At 31.6% G+C, this 20500-nt stretch overlaps 1 protein-coding gene across 1 annotated transcript; it reads right to left on the minus strand.

Moving 5' to 3' along the window:
* Positions 1 to 7453: 7453 nt before the first annotated feature.
* On the minus strand, positions 7454 to 19209 carry LOC132720765 (uncharacterized). The gene is made up of 7 exons (XM_060704976.1): positions 18869 to 19209; positions 18385 to 18496; positions 17221 to 17376; positions 16731 to 16878; positions 16057 to 16235; positions 14233 to 14434; positions 7454 to 9088 (listed from the first exon to the last, which is right to left on the minus strand). The coding sequence occupies exons 1-7, from the start codon at positions 19181 to 19183 to the stop codon at positions 8932 to 8934; spliced, it is 1269 nt and encodes a 422-aa protein (XP_060560959.1). The 5' UTR covers positions 19184 to 19209; the 3' UTR covers positions 7454 to 8931.
* Between the last annotated feature and the right edge of the window lie 1291 nt (positions 19210 to 20500).

A 20500-nucleotide genomic window follows, 5' to 3' on the forward strand; every position in this document is an offset into this window, starting at 1 on the left:
ACTCTAGAATTAGAACTGGAAATGTTTATGATTTGTTGTGAAGCGTGAGGGTTTTTTTTGTCAAATTTGATCGTTCATATATAAATAAGTTAAACTTTATCATTAACTTAGATACTGTTTTTGTGCACTGAACTTTTCCTCTATAAAAGATGAAAGAACAAACGTTCGGACAGACAGCATCAAATCTATGTCCTTTCGTTTTCGACAAGGAATAATAAGTTATGGAGTGGGCACGAAATGTTCTCTTTTCAACGTTTGACTTGTAACTATGACCTTGTCCTTTGAGGTAACTTTCAGGTTTTTGTTTTCTGCACATTGTATCATGGTGATCATTTGTGTCAAATCATTTTAAAAATTGTTAAGTTAAAACGGTATTGGATTGCAAAATCGACCTCTGCGCCGGACTTTGGGCACTTGGATGTGACCATGGTACTGACCACTTGTACGAAGTAAGTATAAAACCTTCCGAAAAGTCAAACCGTTAAAGGGTGGACAAATATAGTGAACTTTTTGACATTTGACCTGGCCTGTATTGTGACAATGGTTTTTTGAGGTAGTAACCAAATCTTGCGCTGTTCAGGTGATGATAATGTGTGAAAAGTTATTTTAAAGTAAGTCCATAAAACAACAAGTTATGGAGCGGACAGGAAATGTGGGCTTTAACATTTAAATTATAAGTGTGACCTTTATCATGGCAGTTGCGAGAATGTTTTTGTGCTCTGCACGTTGTGTTATAATGGCGCTTGCATTGCAAATTTATGAAAATTTTCGACAGTTTAAAGCTTAGGAGTGAATACGAAAAAGGAACTATTTTATATTTGTATGACTTTTAAAAGTGATATTGTTACGCCCTCTTAAAAGTGAGAAAAGGGTGTTAGCTTAAAGCTAGTCAGGATCTAGATATATGCCAGGCGTTAATTAGGGGAAAGTAGCATGTGTGGGAGTTAGATTTGGTTCTACCTACTGAGAGATAAATAAGACATGTTCCAGTTCAATCTATGATTTTATTATTGGTTCTTAATAGTTTAATTCATGAATTATTGACATACAATATAAGATTATCTGGCTTTAACCAGATAAAATATAATATCCGAGTTCCAAGTATAGAGTTAATTATAGATTTACCAGATTGGGTCAAGTTCCAGATTGGGTCAAATACCAGATTGGGTCAAGTTCTAAAAATGGGTTAAAGTTAAGTTTATAATACCAACTTAAGAGTTATATAAAATTGTATACGGATCCCAGATCAGTGACAGGTTAAATCATGTAAATGTTTATAATTCTATTTGGGTACAAACCGGATAGGAGTACATTTCTTACGTCTGGTTGGTAAAGAACTTAATGCCCAACTGAGTATGATTTTTTTTAATGCGTTTATTTAAGGTCGCCGCCGGAAAGCCCATATGGGCGACCGTACACTCAAGTCGGGCCATCCTAGAGCGTCCCGCCGAGATTTTTCGCCGATTTTTTTTTCAGCTTTATTGGTGGAGGAAGACCCCAGGTGCCCCTCCGGGCATTATTTCGGATCGAGCGGACACCTGGGTAGAGCCACCGACCTTCCGTAAGCCAACTGGATGGCTTCCTCATATGAAAGATTTCGACCCGAGTGAGGATCGAACCTACAGCGGTGAGGGACCTGTGATCTCAAGTCAGCGAGAAATGGGTCTCAAAATGGAGCTAAAAATTAATAAGATCGACAGAAAACAAAAATACAGGTTGTCAATCAGTATTATTCGTGAAAACATCGATAAAGCTTGGACTAGATCTGGATCACGAGACGCTTGACGAGAAGGCAAACAATTCCATAACGTGACTTTGTAAGACACAATACACAAATTGGCATGTTCATAGCAATATTGACACTGAAAATTGTCGTTGATGTTGCAATCTGCACATAGGTCCATGGTGTAAAGCTATTTAAAACAAGAATGCATTTGTGAAAAAATGCTATGCCACCGCATTAATATAACAGAAGATTTTTTTTGTGTTACCATACAATTGAATTTTTTTTATTATTATTATTATATACCACATTTCTATAGCACTCTTTTCATAAATAATAAATGTTCAAGAGTGCTTTACATAAATCCGATAAAACATAATCATATATATATATATATATATATATATATATATATATATATATATATATATATATATATATATATATATATATATATATATATATATATGACATAATGTACAACATTAATTAAGTAAACCTATTTAACAATAATACGATAATGATAATCTAAAACCAGTAAAGGATGGTAAGAAATACAGACACATTTAGTTTAAAATCAAGGCTCAATTACAATTAACACTGATAATATAGCAAAAGTAGTACATGTATGATGATTTATGAACTAACGTCCATAGAACTTTATGAAATAATGTGTTTTTAGAGCTCTCTTAAAACATATACAATAAAACTAAGAATAATAAATGTTAAGAAATTAATGAAATATCATAATTACAAAGAGTAAAATATCTTTTACAAAATAAAGTAAAAAAAAATAATAAAAGAACATAGAAATAAATTTACCTGAAAATCAATATAAAATTCCAAAATCCAATATAAATTTAAACATAACTTTATTTTTAGAACGATGTATGGTGAATGATGACCATAGTGTGTGTGTGTTTGGTTTGTTTACCCTCGCCACCGGAATGAACCATATGGGCGAGCACATACTTCATTTAAAACTTGCTTAATTTATATGGAAACTAATTTAATTTGTCTACAGTTTTATCGGTACATGTGTTTACGTGTGTGCCATAATTCCTACCACAAGTTCGTATAAAAGTACGTAACCCATGATAGGAATAAGATGGGATTGCTCCCATACTAAGTTAAAATGACGTGTATTTAAAAAAAATGAACAACATATTTAAATTACCTAAGGTTAAAAGGGCCGAGACGTTTATAAAAAGCACCGTCTCTTATAACAGGTCAACTATTATAATATTCCATGATTAAAATGATAGAGAGAAAGTCTTGTTAAAGCAATGTCAGGAACGCATTTTCCCAATTCAATGTGGTTAGTCATTTAAAGGCCTGATTTGATCAGATACATACACAAAGGAGTGTCAGAATATTAAAAAACAAGTTTGTTTTAGTGTGGAAAAGATAGAATTTAATAGTTTTCTAGTATATTTCACCCGAACACCTGCTTAGTTAAAGATGTTCTTATTGGTCTAAAAGTGATTGCCTCCTTTGTTCTCATTGGCCGAAATTTCTTTGTTTACAAAATAAGGAGGTCAATCCGATTTTGTGATATTTTGCAAATTTTCTTAATTTTCGGATTGACCTATATCGACAAGTTTGTCGCGCGAACGGGATAGAGATTTAGCAGGTGCCCTTAACACTCCATTGTATAGTATCTGTACAACTATTAATAAATAAGAATAAAACAACAAAAAACTTGTAAAATAACAATTGTTTTAAATCAATGGTCTAATCTTGATTAGAAAATTCCCAAAATATGGCTATTAAGTAATATCTTTGTTACCCTTAATGTGATGAAGTGACCTTTTTTAACAAATATAAGGCCACTTCATACTTGAGTGTATGCGTATAACTTATGCTCCATATGGGGGAACACATACACTTTTATGTTTTATATACAGGACAAAGAGAAGAAGTAAAAATAAACACAGGGCGGGGGAGTAAGGATATTTACAATATATGGAGTCTTTTAACATTAAGGGTAACGGTAGCCTTCCTTCCCAATTTTGTTCGACCACTTGATTTACATTTTAAAACAATATCTGGCATGTAGACCCAATTAAGATAAATTGATTAAAATTTATAATATCACAATGTACTTCCGTTTCACGGCCACTTCCTAGGGCCACAGTTAAAATATATAAATATTAAGACTATGTAATATACATATTTACAATTAAAAGTATAAGTCTACATGCCTAGACAACATTTAAAACTAAAAGAGTTAAGTGTAGATTTGCAACACCGTCCGCGTCCGTCCGCGAAATGAGGATTCGAAATACAACTTGGTTAATAAGTAAATATTTGCTCAATCATAGCAGTAATAGAAATTCTACTGGCAACCTCACAGGATATTGTATATCACATTTTACCCAGTGAGTCTAACCATCCCACTGAAAGTAAAACTCCATCCCGATAAAGGCGAAGGATAGATGTTAACCAGCAGCAAAACTAAATACTTATTGAGCAGTTTCTTTCTAGATAGAGAACAATATCATTAAAAGTTATAAAGGTCAAAAATGACAAATACGTGCATCCATTACAACCTATACAAATTAATGGTTAATTAATTACATAAATTAGTTACATTCCTCCTGCCACCCCCGTATAGACGACCTGGATCTTTTGTTTAATTATATGGCAAGCCGAAATCAGAACCGGACCAACGTACCAACAACGACATGAGAGGTCATTTATTAATTTAGAAAAACGAAAAAGTTCCGAATATCATTAACTAAAAACTCGAAAAAACCATTTGAGCCGTGTCACGACAAAACCAACTCAATGTTGGTCCCGCCACGACACGGCTCATTTTAATATACTGTGACCAATCATATTGTCCCATTTATACAATTTTATTGAGTACTTTGTTTTGATTGGTTACTAGCCAACAAGTGGGCGTGGTCATATATGAAATTTAGAGGAGTTAAACTGCATGTACACCTGTTTATAAACGTATTTTTTAAACTATAAAGACCTATTTCTTAGGTTTAAAGTTTTTACTATATGCATAGTGAAAATCAATGACCCAAGGTGGGGCCATTTTTGACTCCAGGGCTATAATTTGAACAATCTTGGTAGAGGTCTACAAGACATTGCCTTATGCAAAATATCTAACCTCTAGCCTTTGTCAATTCAGAGAAGAAGAATTTTAAAGATTTTACTATATACATTTATGTAAAATCTATGACCCCCCTGGAAAGGGGCCAACTTTGACACTAGAGGCAAAATTTTAACAAATTTGGTAGAGGACCTATAGATGATATCATATACCAAACAGCAAAGTTATAAGCTTTGAACCTTCAGACAAGATGATATTTTAAGTTTTTACTATATATACAGAGTGAAAATCAGTGACCCCCGGGGCGGGGCCAATTTTTACCCCAGAGCTATAATTTGAACAATCTTGGTGGAGGTCAACAAGACAATGCCTTATGCAAAATGTCTAAGTTATAGGTCGTGTGGGTCTTTACAAGAAGATATTTTAACTTTATTCTTATTATTCCTATTGATTGCCATTGCAACCTGATTTCTGCATGGAATCAATTTCGAAGCCCTTTTGTTATAACTGGACTGGATGGGGAAACTGAAAATCAATATAAAATTCCAAAATCCAATATAAATTTAAACATAACTTTATTTTTAGAACGATGGATGGTGAATGATAACGATATATTTTATAATAACATAAGGTAAATTATAAAATAATTGCAAAATATGTAATTAAGTAAAACTAATATTTAATTGAAATTGTAACAATTTGATGGTAATACATTACATTCTAACAATAGGGGAAGAAGCAAAATGATATACATATACAATTCATTTAACTAGCATAAGTAACAATTTATTAATTAGCTTGGCAGTGAAAAGGTATACCGAGATCTTGGTCGATGACTAAACCCGAGCGATTGTACTTAATTAAAAAATATAAAAATTAGCCGAATTATCTTGTTTTATTGACCAAGATTAATTCATTTAAAATGTATTTAATATGCACAAAGAACAAAATAATTAATTGACTCAAAAACATATTGTTTGCAGATAATCATTAAGAATTTAGATTTTAAGAAAAATATTATAAAATAATTCTTGAAAACATAAATTCATATGTTATTATTGTATTAATGTTGAAAAATGATTGTGTTAAATGTGTCATTTGATATGCATGTCTTGAAATACGCTAGATAAGTCCCGTCGTGAGTACGTCGATCTTGCATAATCAATCTTGTTAAAGCATTTCAAATTTGAAAAGTAAAGAATTTCGAAGAGGTCCCGTACCCTCGACGGCACTTATGCATTATAAAATTATTCATTACTGAATTACACATTACATTATATTAACTATTACTGGGTAAACAGTACCTTATTGCGTAAATCCTAATAAATCCGGTGAATATTAATTCCAATTGCCTGTGAAACATGCGAATTTATTTATTTTTTTTTTATATTTATTGAATTGACCAGGTTACACATGTGTTGTCTGAACCGAATTACTGAGCGACAAGAACAATTTGCACGAGGCATTCATTCACACACAAACAAAAACCCCGTCGTAGTAGATAAAATTACTAGAGCGTGCAATAAGGCATTTTGTACTTCCCAGTATTTATGTTATATAAGGTGCTAATATATCCTCACTTGAACCCCCATTTCTTTCTTTAAAACATTAAAATGTATATTATTTTTTATATTTCTGTTTAAAAATAACTAAATGACTATTAATACTGTATTATCTTTTCAGGACTTTACAACCGGAACATATATATATATTGTAAAATATTATTTTATAAACCCCTTATGTATTTTATTAATACCTGGGTGAATAAAGATATTGAATTGAATTGAATTGTAACAAAACTTTAGCCTGATGTAATTTAACAGATTTAGTTACAATAGTTGATATATAAATAATGCATGTTATATTTAAATTCTCTATCCTTATATTTTATTTTTTTGTTACATTCTCTTTTTTTTATACTTAAGAAATATCAAGGCAAGTTGATAGAATATTTCTTATTATAGCTACACAAGTTTTATCAGCATAATGCTACTTTGTACTACAAGTACTAACTTGTACACACATTACAGTGTCATATACAATAAAACTAAGAATAATAAATGTTAAGAAATTAATGAAATATCATAATTACAAAGAGTAAAATATCTTGTACAAAATAAAGTAAAAAAAAAATAATAAAAGAACATAGAAATAAATTTACCTGAAAATCAATATAAAATTCCAAAATCCAATATAAATTTAAACATAACTTTATTTTTAGAACGATGTATGGTGAATGATGACCATATTTGTGTGTGTGTTTGGTTTGTTTACCCTCGCCACCGGAATGAACCATATGGGCGAGCACATACTTCATTTAAAACTTGCTTAATTTATATGGGAACTAATTTAATTTGTCTACAGTTTTATCGGTACATGTGTTTACGTGTGTGCCATAATTCCTACCACAAGTTCGTATAAAAGTACGTAACCCATGATAGGAATAAGATGGGATTGCTCCCATACTAAGTTAAAATGACGTGTATTTAAAAAAAATTGAACAGCATATTTAAATTACCTAAGGTTAAAAGGGCCGAGACGTTTATAAAAAGCACCGTCTCTTATAACAGGTCAACTATTATAATATTCCATGATTAAAATGATAGAGAGAAAGTCTTGTTAAAGCAATGTCAGGAACGCATTTTCCCAATTCAATGTGATGACCATAGAAAAATCCACCGATTTTTATACAGAAAACTATCGAAAGCTGTGAAAAATAACAGGAAGCCATTTCCATTAACTTTGCAAACATTAGTTAACAACAAATCACCTTTTTATTATTTGTATTTGTGAAAAGTTATCACCCTGGCTTCCTTGTTTGTATATTAAACAAATTGGCTTGGGCTTAAGCCTTTGATATTAATTGAAACTAATCAATGTCACTATTAAGCAGGAAGACTTAAAATGCCATATTGTATTAAAAAATCTTTGCTTAGAGGTGTTTTTATAATATGGGAAATTTTTATATGTTAAAACAATTTTTTAAGAAAAAGCTCCTTATTGAAGTAAACTTGCAATTTACTGTAATTAATGTTTCTAACAAAAAGCTATAAAAAATATGATCATTTTGATACTAAGCATGACCATATTAACTTAAGGAAAAATATAAAAATAATTACATATTACACATACAATAAACATGAAGTTGAAATAACATGAACATAAAAATACATGGGTATAATTACAATATTAATTTATAAACTTGCATGAGAAAATTTACATTATAACACTTTACCTAATGAACAATCCTGCAAAGTTTGGCTGAAATTGGACTAGTGTTTTTTTCACAAGATTTTTTTTGAATTTTTTTTTAAGTTCACTATTTAATCTACATAACACAAACGCACGCACACACGCACATACACGCACATAAAAATGAAATTGCTACATTTCTTTATTCAATATGTTTCATATCGACACCCGTTCTTATTTTGGTGCACAAAAAAACAAAATGAGTTTTATATGCCATAAATCTACAACCTCATTATGGCAAAATCGGTAGTACAATTTCTATTTGCATGAGAAACTCCGCCTTTGGGTCTTCCATTCTCAATAGAAAATCAAAACACATTTTTAAGAAGCATTCCGAATTTAACGGTATAGTTCCGCATTATATTACAGATGTTTTCATACAAATTCAATCTTTTTATGAGATGATTACTTTTTTGTAAACGACAGGGCTAATGCACCGTGAAACTAAAACGGTAAAAGTTATGTTTGCACAAAATATATCCTATTTGCTGTGATCCAGATGGTTACAATTGATTTTACCATTGTGACGAAGCGCATACATAAGCTTATTATACAAGTCTTCATTTGCATGTTAGAATTCGTATACGAACTTAAGTGTTACCTTATAAAATCATACTTTGTGAACAATTTTTTGATGAGGTTTACAACAATACTGTTAAAATGTCAACGAAACTACGAGTATAGAATGCTTGGTTTGTTAGCCGACAGAAAAAAATGTTTACTTTTGTTTAATGTCGCTTTAAGCTAAGGTCATGAAGGTAGCGACATGAAAAGTTATGAACCAGACAAACAGTTGACGGATGGACAGATAAACCACACATACAGACGGAGGTCATTTCTACATTCCCTTTCCCGATGCTGGTCAGGTCTAAATGTAAAAAAGTCACATCTAATTACATTGAAGTTTAATTCCTTTTCTACTCGGGTCTTTGTCGCATATTCGATGCTGACAATTAAACAGATGGGGCTCATCCCCTTGACAAACAAATATCACGCATTTGTCTGGATTTCCCATGTCCTTGAGATCGTACTTCTCTTTTTGGTTACTGGAACATGTAAAAAAATAATGAAATTGTTATGTTCTTGACACATTTTCTTATTGCATTCTTTCATCCTTTCTCTTGATATTTTTCGCTCGATTTAAAGTGATTAATTACAGTAAATTGCAATATGTAAAATTTCAAAACAATTTCAGTAGAAATTTACAGAAATACTTTTACAAAATAAACTAGGAAAAAGATAAGCTATCGTAACATTATGATCGCGTTAAATATAAAAATTTCAAATGAAATACTGGAACACAGTTTTCAATACTCAGAGCAATTAATATAATTGTGATAAAATAACAAGAGTAAAAAATAAATTAAATTTGGCCTTTGTAGGAAAGATAAATCTCCACCATTTTAAGCTAAACAAATATGATATGACAATATATGAACTGTTATTCAAAACTGTTTTTGTGTGGAAATGGCTTAGTAATGTGACAATTGAATACTTCATATACATAAACCAGTTCTATTAATGACAGTGAATGGGTAAAAACAGAAAACAGACTAAATCTCAGGTATCGCCTGACGCGGGAAATCCTTTGCCTGAACAAAAAAGGACCGATATGGATCAAAGTGATCAGTTATCACCGTCAACTCTTTCTAATATAGGTAACGGTAGCTTTCTACATCAATTACAACAGCCTTACATCCCTAATATGATGGGATCTTATATACAGAGTCCAAACGCAATGCCTATGACACCGCCGCCTCAGATGCCACAGTCGCAGACGCAGCATTATAACAATCCAGTCTCACCGATTATCGACAATAAGGTAATTATGTCAAAACTTGAAGCTATTGATTTACGTTTGCGTAAACTGGACTCAATTGAGGAACAAGTGTTAAATATTAACTCTAAAATATCTTCAATGAATCATAGAATCTCATCTCTGGAATCCAAAATGTCTGATTCGAATAAAACAATACTAGAACTTGAAAAAAGCAGAACATTTGATTCACAGGTGTGCAATGAGATCAGTTCTAAACAGAAAAATATCGACAAAATTCTCTCCGATGAAAAACAAAGATGTAATAGCATGCAAGGTGAACTGCATAATTTGAAACAAAGCAACTCTAAATTAGAAGACGATATTCTGGATTTGCAAGCACGATCGATGAGGGATAATTTATTGTTCTTTAACATTCCAGAGTAAACCCTAGCTAACAACAGACGAGATGAAAACTGTTCATTAAAAATTCTCAACTTCTGTGAAAACAATTTAAAAATGTCAGATGCTAAGAAAAACATAAAATTTGATCGTGCTCATAGATTAGGGAAATTTTTGTCAAACAAAACACGCCCCATTGTAGTTAAATGCAGTTATCCCCCAGATAAAGCTTTGATAAAACATCAAGCTAGAATGTTATTGAAAAATACAGATTATCGGGTTAGTGACCAATATCCCGACAAAGTGCGAGAAAAACGAAAGGCGTTAATCCCTGACTGCTTATCAAAGCACGAGAAGAAGGCAAGGATGCAATTATTTCATTTGACCGGCTTATCATACGAGGTCAACGATCAATCTGTATTTCACCTGATGGTATGCATGAGTAGGATATAACGGAGGAACAGTTAACATTTGTCTTGTTAACATTTGTCTTGTGGAATGTCCAAGGTCTCCAAAATAAATTAGATGACAATGATTTTTTAACCTTTATAAACAGATATGACATTATTCTTTTGACTGAAACATGGACTTCTTCCAGATCGAATGTATGCATTGATGGATACCTGAATTTTCATTGTGCTAGGCCTAAAACTAACAAAAGGGCTAAACGTTTTAGTGGAGGTTTAATTGTTTATTGCAGAAGCCATTTAAGCGGAAAGATTGACCTTGTTAAATCCGATAATAGAGGTATATTGTGGTTTAAGATCAAGAGTGAATTATGTAATCTAGTCCGTGATGCGTATTTCTGTTTAGCATATATTCCTCCGGAAGAATCATCTGTTTATAAAAATGAAAATTCAATACTTTTTGAATGTGATCTATTTAGCCAAATAAGTGCCGATTTTAGTCGGTATGAAACTCAAGGTGATACGTATTGGTGCGGGGACCTGAACAGTCGAACAGGGGTAACCCCCGACTTTGTTGAAAATATAAATTTACAGAGATTTGTGGACATGCCAGAAATGCATGATGTTATGTTTCCTGTAAGGCACTCGTCTGATAAAATATGTAACCCGTTTGGTCTAAAAATACTCTCTTTGTGTACGCATTGTAAATGACCGATTAGAAAAGGGTGATTTAACATATCACTGCTGCTCTAGAAATAAAAAGGTTGCTAGCGTTGTAGATTATCTTATTGTAAATATTTTAGGTTACTGTAATTTGAATACAATGGAGGTGTTAGGTGTAAACGAATTTTCAGATCATTGTGCTGTTGAATTTTCTTTAAATTGTGATTTGTCAAGTTCAGCTAATAAAACAATCATTAAAGAAGATAAATTAGTGTGGAATAGTGATCATGTTTGTGACCTTTTGGCTTGTTTAGAGAATAATAGAAATGATTTTGACAAGATTGTATACGAAATTGATAACAAAAATATTAATATCAGTGAAGCTTTGCAAGCATTTTCGGATGGGATATATAAATGTTCATCTATGATGTTTGGTAAAACAATAACAAAAAAATGGTCTTGCTATAGCAAAAAGCGCAGAAATCGATGATTTAATGTAAGCATTATAAAACACTTTTTTTATGAATCGAGAAGAAGACTCAAAAGTGTAAACACAGGGGAAAACAGAAAACGCTTTTAGAATTAAGCAGCAAATATGATAAAATCAAACGTAAAACTAAATAAAAGTTTTTCAAGACCTAAAAAATATATTTTCTGATTTAAGTAAAAGATCATCAGAAAATTAATAAATTCCGAAATAAGAATGAGAGTACAAACTTCGATGCTCCTTTAGATGAGTTTGTTAATCATTTTGCTAACATGTCAAGAAACCCAGATATAAATGATTTAGAAGTGAATTAAGATGAAATTCATGTAGATTTTTTAGATACAAAAATCAACATAGATGAAATCTTAAAAGCGATTTCCTCATGCAATAGAAATAAAGCTGCATCAACGGATAAAATTGTGGCCGAAATTTTCATCGATGCTCAAGATTTCATTACACCATATTTAGTTAAATTATTAAACATTATTTATGATGCAGGGGTTTATCCTGATTCTTGGACCAAGGGGATAATTGTCCCAATTAACAAAAAGGGTGATAAATCCGATCCTAGTAATTACAGGGGTATTACTCTTGTGAATAGCATGGCTTAACTTTTTTTCCTTGTTTTAAGAAACAGAATAAACAAATGGTGCGAGACAGAAGATATATTTTGTGAAAATTAGTTTGGTTTCAGAGATAAAAAAAGCACAACCGATTGTATATTTCTATTACATTGTATTATCCAAAAAGTGTTACATGATAAAAAGAATTTGTATTGTGCTTTTATAGACTACGAAAAAGCCTTCGATGCAGTTAATAGAGGAGCATTATTTGTTAAATTGTTAAAAGAGGGAATTAGCAGTAAAATGGTGAATATGATAAAAGCAATATATGAAAAGTTTCGTCATGTGTTAAAAATGCTTGTAAATTTTCAGACTTTTTCGATATATCAATTGGATTGAAACAAGAAGAGCCACTTTCACCGATAATGTTTATACTCTTCATGAATGATGTATGCAAAAACATTAACCTTAATAGTTTATCAGACTATGATCTTAACCAATTATGTGTATTTATGTTGCTTTTTGCAGATGATATGGTTGTATTTTCTACCGATCCTAATACTTTACAGAATCACCTTAACTATGTTTATGAATATTCCAAACAATGGGGTCTTAAGATAAATATAAAGAAGACCAAAATTTGTATTTTTGAAAAACGTAAATCTCGAGAGCAAAGACAATTTTACATTGATGATAATGTTATTGATATTGTAGACAGTTTCTGTTATCTAGGAGTGACTTTTGTTTCAAATGGTAACATTGCTAAAACAGCAAAAATGCTTTCTGATCAGGCTTTAAAGGCAATGTATAATTTGTTAAGTCTTTTTACAAGAATACATGTCGATATTATAACGAAACTTAAATTGTTTGATTCCCTAGTTGCACCAATTTTGCTTTATTCTGCAGAAGTTTGGGGAATATATTGTCCTAAAGAGGTTGATAAGATTCACATAAAATTTTGCAAAACCATATTAGGTGTGAAATCGCAGACTCCAAATTACGCTGTTTAAGGTGAATTAGGGAGATTCCCCTTATCAGTTGCCAAGAAAAATCTCTAAAATATTACACTAAATTAAAATCAAATCCAGAGTCATTAATGTGTAAGTTATTTTCTACTGAGTGTAATAGTAATAATGATCAAAATTGGGCTCTCTCTGTAAAAAAACTATTGTATAATCTTGGTTTAAATGATATATGGGATAATTTTAATAATGATGTAAACTATTTACCTACTTTGTCACGAAGATTGAGAGATCAATTTGTCCAACATTGGCATACGACAATCAATAATTGCCGAAATTATCTTATTATGTTCAATTTAAAACTGTATTTGAATCAGAGGAATATCTTAACAAAATAAAAAGTGACAAATTAGTGAAACTGTTTGCATCCTTTAAGTTAAGCAGTCATAATCTAGCTATAGAAACCGCCCTTATCGAGGTATAGATAGACAGAATAGATTGTGTGAAAATTGTACAATGCATGTTGTTGAAAGTGAATACCACTTTCTTTTAATCTGTACTCATTATTCTGAAATTCGCAAAAAATATTTTCCAAACACAGCATGGCCATCTTTACCTAAATTTTATAGTTTAATGTCAAGTAGAAAACAGTCAACTTTACTAAATGTATCGAAATTTTTAAATGAAGCATTTTGAAAAGAAATGAAATTAATATGTAAGTTAATGCATGTCATATACTTTACTGTTTCTCCAAATCAGCTTCGCAATGATGTAACAATTGCATAACAATTATATGTAATTTGATGCATGTGTGATTTGTATATATATTGTAGTTTGTTAACCTTTGCCAGAGGCATTTTGTATGCTGATTATTGCAAATAAAATATTGAATTCAATTGAATTCAATAACTTATTACACTGATAAAAGCATGAAAAATAAAATTACTTACGACGCATGTGGAAACATTGAGCGGCAAGCGACTTTTGTTTCATCTTTTCTCCAATTATTCCCTTTATTATTGCACTTCTCAACAACAGGAAACCAGGTGCGTTCGATCTTTACCCATAAGAAATCCTTCGTATCTTCTTCGGGTGGCAGTTGAGTCTCCGATGGCAAGGCGGATGAAAGTGTTATATTTTCAAAAGGCGGACCTGTAAAAAATATCATTTTGTATTCCTTATCCTATCGCTGCTAGAACTACAATGGTATAATTGTACTACATTGATGCATAGATGAATGGACCTGGATTTTGTTCCGTCCATGCCCGTGTGTTCTATCCTATTGCTATTTCATATTTATAACCAAGAATTTTCTATCATATAGGGATATTTCTGTTGTTTTTTTTTTAATCTATGCGGAGTGTTCAAATATGAATGCATCTAGAACTTTATATTGTTCAATATTACGATAAACCCGAGGAAATGAAGGTTATCGGGTAAATACGTGCCAGATTTACAGTGTTACCACATTCATTAAAATTCAATTACCTTTACCTAGTTAATAGCTCGATGATATACATTGTCTACTCGTATACTGTAATTTTAAATTAGTTGTTAGAAATCAAGAGCATGCGATTGAAATACGGTCATGTATTTAGAACTTGGCAAAGGACGTAAAGACATTTTTAATGTAATCTGTTCTGTACATGTATATGGACAAAATTAATTAGTTTTCTTTACAACTTGCATGGGGTTCCCATATTCTAATTCTGTTCCTAAGGCAAATCTGTGAATGTGAACGAAATTTTACCAGACAAAAGTTCTTCGAAATCTAAACAAATAATTTAAAAACGATAAGCCGCAACATGTTTGATTAATGTCAGATTGCTACATTACAAGGCATCTCTAATGCAGCACGTTCTGTGTAAGAAAATATATGCTGTTATCCTCTCCAATCCTCCGTATCAAATTTACCTTGCCTCTAGTGACTTCTTTTTGTCTCAAGAGCTATAAAAGTACCTTTCAGGTCTGTTCACATAATATACCTAAAAAGACTATGAAAATACTTTCAAAGGTTGGATCAGGAAACTGAAACTTTGTTTATCTGTGAATTTAGTGAAACCTATAAAGAACCAAATTCTACGTGCTGATACGCATTTATATTCGAACACTCCTCGTATGTTATAGCTTTACTAGTCTTGGGCAATATTTTACCATTATCATCCCGAAAATAAAAATAAAAACTGTATAAGTTTGCAGTTAATACCTTTTGTGGTTAATGATATGACATAGCTTAAAATTAAACAAAATAGATCTCAATCATAAATAGTGTGTCTGGAATTGTCCTGAACGTAATTTCGTCATTGATGTTTTCAAACAAACAAAATTTTCAGACATTATCATTAACAACATTTTGAATACTTTGTATATCAAGCAAAATGTTTTCTCTGAATGTTATCTAGGTCAAATTAAAAGTATGCAATCAAGACAACAATTGACCCGTCTCAGAATATTTGCGTATAATTAAGAAAAAAAAAACATGAAAAGTATGAGTCCTTGAACGACATGAGCGACAAGTCAGCTTTATAATACGCAACATATTGAAGACAAATTTCATTTTGTACCGATTTGTAATCTGTACCAGGAAATCCGTACTAAATTCATTTAACGAGATTATTTATGAAATTTAGATTTACCTTTTATAATCATTTTCAGCAGCAATATATGTTTATGTATGTATTGTAACAAGATACTGTGTTGTATAAATAACAAAAACAGTTCTGTTTACAAAGATAAAATTTAAATGTCGATTAGAATTAAAGAAAATACTTTACCAGCACTGATATTGTATTTAAAGCAGTATAAAATCACTATCAAATTTCCACTGTCCTTCGTACCCCGGTAGTCACATTCCGCAAGTGTTTGCTCATTTCCATTACATCTTATATCGACTTTAACGATATTGCTTTGAGATAACTGTGCATGTCTATGTCTACGGATTGAACCGCCGTATCTTTAATAAACACAAAGAGACATACTGAAGTATTAGAAAAATATAGAGTAAAAGTATAATTATGGAATGTCAGCAAATATTTATCCCCACTTTCCCAAAGTAACGGGGACATAAAAGTACAAATATATTCGTACTATCATCACCATCATTTCTTTTCTCAATAGATAATTCTGTAATGAACATGGTACACGCATGGGCTACTGCTTGTCTTTAAATGAGGTAAATACCTAGAAAAATAATATAAATTAATCACGCAATTACATAATAACGAAAAACAATTAACTACGCGTCTATTTTGTCAGAAAAAAAACCCAAACATTTTAAAGCGCTTAAAGTACAAATGTAACGATATTTTTGTTGTTGTTCTATTTACTTTGACCTGTGTCAAAATAACAAACAATTAAAACCTTTAATAAAATATCAAATATTAATTTGAAATGAACACCGTATATCAATATACATCCAGACACTGTTAAAATTCTTTATCAAACTTACTCTAGCCCAAGTAGGTCTCTGCATGCAACCTGAGTGTTTTTCCAATACCATTTGTCTATAGAAACATACTTCCATGTGCCATCATGATTTGTTTCAAGAAATGCACTCACATACTTTTCTTCTGATGTTTTAATTTCAAAACGAAATCCTGTAACAAGATGCAAAACCTTATTTACTTATTCCTGAATGGCGAGTGTTCAAGCCGTTTCAATTCAATATTGGCGCATAATTATCTGGAATAAAAAATAAGATTGAATATATATCGTTAAAAGAAAATGTTTTTTCTTGTGCACATGTGTTTTTCGTCTGCTCAACTAAAATCGTCAAAGCCATTGCATGTTGTTTATTTACCTGTCTTTCTGTTTCCGAGAATGTGTTAATAGATATATATTTCGCATACAGAACTTGAAATCTTAAAAATAAGCGAACTACAAAATACTTTTATAAATTCATCACATTCATTGACGTTTTTAAGTAAAAAGTACTTTACCAACACATTTTTCAATTTCCTTGTCCCATGTAAGATCGGGCTTACACGTGGCATTACCCCCGCCTGAGGTACCTTTCGGACACTTTACGGTATTCACAGCGCCAACGGTTCGGCCATTAGAAGTACCCATTTTTGGTAAAGGGCAAACAGGTCGACCTGGTTAAAACATATTTATCACATTTACCAAATATACAAACAAAATCAATTATATTTATTTTAAAGTCAGTGGCTTATCTGTTCGCCATGTTCGCCATGTATAAAAAATAGAAAATAAAATTTTGAAAAGCCAGGATACGTGTAACATAGATTTTTATCGTTCATGCTACATAGAAATGTGTAAAACTGATTAATACCATGTCTTAATATACTTAATGACTATTCTGTTTAAAATTCTCCGTAAAGATTGTATAACAATATCTTTTTTTTATTAGATTTTCATAATCAATTATGTTTGGACAGTTATCTAAAAGAATTATAGATATTCTGTTTTCCCGACAATTAAAAATAAATAAAAAATTGATATCATCTTTTCATTAAGATGTACCCTGAGATATTAAAATCACAGAAACAGAGATTTTACGATGCATGGATACATTAATGCACATATTATGTCCATTATCTATACATTTTAAGTATACTTAAAGATGACACTGGCGACGTACCAAATTAGTTTTATCAATAATAAAATAATTGTTTAAGGCTTTATAAATTCTCGTTTAGATACAGAAAATGTGTTATAATATATATTGTTAAACTAAAGAAACCATGACATTAGGTTTAGACTGATCGCACATTGTTCAGACATACCATGCTCTACAATGCTGGCATAGGCAAATACCGACGCTTACACTCTAAATGTTTTAATTAAATTAATTAAATACAATCAGACTTAAATCACAAAGTGGCAAGTTCCAATTTCCGTTTCTTCATTTTTTATTCATTAATCTTGAAGTCAATTTACTAAAAATCAAAACTAATATCATCGGCAGCTAGATTGGGAATTAAAAAAACGCACGGAAAATTATAAAAACTTAGGAACAAGTCTACATACAAATGTACTTAGATTACGGAGAGAGGTAAAACGTGCAAAGACTAAAGAGTTTTATTCTACATGTACAAAACATACTCTAGATCATTGAATGGCAAAGAAATGTTTATACATACTAAATTGCATGCAAGAATACGAGCAGTCTGGGTCAGCTGAAGTTATCAAAAGTGACTTTGGTATACACATCTCGTTGTCTTTGCATGGACGATTGTAGCAATGTTTGTCAACCTGACAATGATAACATTGGAAAGAATATTTTACACAATCCGCCATAAACATACACAAAATAGAGAAAATCACTAATAAGACAAAAAGATCTATTCGATTTGGAATCAGTTTTATGCATGATCGAGATCAAGAAAAGATAATGATATTTAAAGAGAGCAGCCAATATATTAAACGGAAAAAAAAACATGTATAATTTTGCTCGTGATGGATTTGCTCAGTCTACAACTGCACGATGCAACCTGTCATCCAATGAAAATTAACTTTAAGCGTCTTGGATGAATAACTTATGTATTTTTAATTATATAATGGATTAAGGTATGTCTTCAAAAAAAAAATAAAGCTGTAAGATTTATTCAGTTAACAAACAAGTACCTCCGGAGGCCAAGACCGGTACTCTGAGTAAACGTTCGTGTCGGATGACCTCTGTTTTCCGTTTCTAAAGTTCTTGTTCAACTCACACATTCTTGATTCCAAATCATAGTTGATGGACTTGCATTGCTTTTGTCGTACACATAACTTCATGCAGTGTTCAACGTCCACTGTCTTGGAACCCCAAAATTTCCTGGCACCTAGTCCCGTTTCACGAGCAAGATAATTTGAAGCATCAAAACAATGTCCAGAGTCCCCGTTTATATTGTTAAAAAGAAACTGAAAGAAGACATATGCGAAACCAAGAAAACTTTCCATTTTTATGATCCGTCAAGCTAATTTGAATTGCATGCTCATATTAAAGAACAATTGGAAAGAAATTGAAAAAAACCGAAGCGTATTGTTATGAAAGAGTACGATTATTAATGTTATTTCACTTTTAAGTTTACCGTATGTTTCTCGAATTTATCCGATTTGTAAAATGCGCAAAACGTTTCATCGCACGCATATATGTATACACAATAGTAATTCTAAACGGCTGTCAAACAAAGCAAATTGAACCCATAGCCAGTCATTCAAATGGCAAATGTGTTGTATCCATTAAAACATTAATTAACGATGTCACCACTGATTACAAAAAACACAGACAATCCTTGTCGTCGGGATGTAATTGAATACGTACATTTATTATTAAAAGAAATACGTTTTACTGAAGGACTATAGCATTATAAAAGAATAATCAATTATTTTAGTAAAATATCCCATAGTGCAGCCATAAGAAATACAGAAATACAGACACATAACATTTATTTCCGTATTTTCATCATTTCTTTGGAAGAACAATCCATTTAGGCCTAGTACTACATTTGTTGCTACATCATGCTTCAACCTGCCCAGGACAGATGTTAAACAACATAAAAACTGGTGGAAAATCGTAACCAAAATGTTTTTCCACCTTTCACATTTTTCATCGCGGCAATGTAACATAATTATAGCTGTAAAAATGCTTTAAAAGATCGTAAACAAAAAGACAGCGAAAACACAGGAAACATAATTTGTACCAACCGTTGATGTTACTCTTAAGAACAATCTGAGTAAAAATAAAGCAGAAATATGTTTCAAAACTATCTATGATGCTTTCACAATAGATTTATCATCACATAACTACGGTGTTCCGATAGGAGAGCCATTGTGTATTGGCATTGATCTCTTTGACCTCACTCTCTCGTCATTTCTGTGTATTGTCTTGTCGCATCGGCGAATTTCTGTTGCTTTGGCATGTTCGGTAAACCAAAGGTCGCCTAAAAACAGGACTAGTTTAATACAAAGCATTAAAATCGCCGCACATGGTTTTGAAATAAGGTTTCAATGAATAACTTAAATCATCATAACCATATCTAAACAGCATGTCAACAATGACAGCTTTGCTGGTGGAGGAAAGCCTAAGATGCCCTTCACACGAGAAACGGGCATCAATATGAGGCAAATTTATAATTAATTTTGTATACAATAACAACGCATGCTTACGCAACCACTTGGATTGATACAATATGCCCATATTACAATTAAAAAACATCTCATCTCGTGAATGGATATCGCATTTTTTCAAGTAGGCGATGCATGGTCATAATATCC

The sequence above is a fragment of the Ruditapes philippinarum genome, unplaced genomic scaffold (assembly GCF_026571515.1).
Source record: "Ruditapes philippinarum isolate M1 unplaced genomic scaffold, ASM2657151v2 ctg2665_1_1_1_1, whole genome shotgun sequence".
Taxonomy (NCBI): domain Eukaryota; kingdom Metazoa; phylum Mollusca; class Bivalvia; order Venerida; family Veneridae; genus Ruditapes; species Ruditapes philippinarum.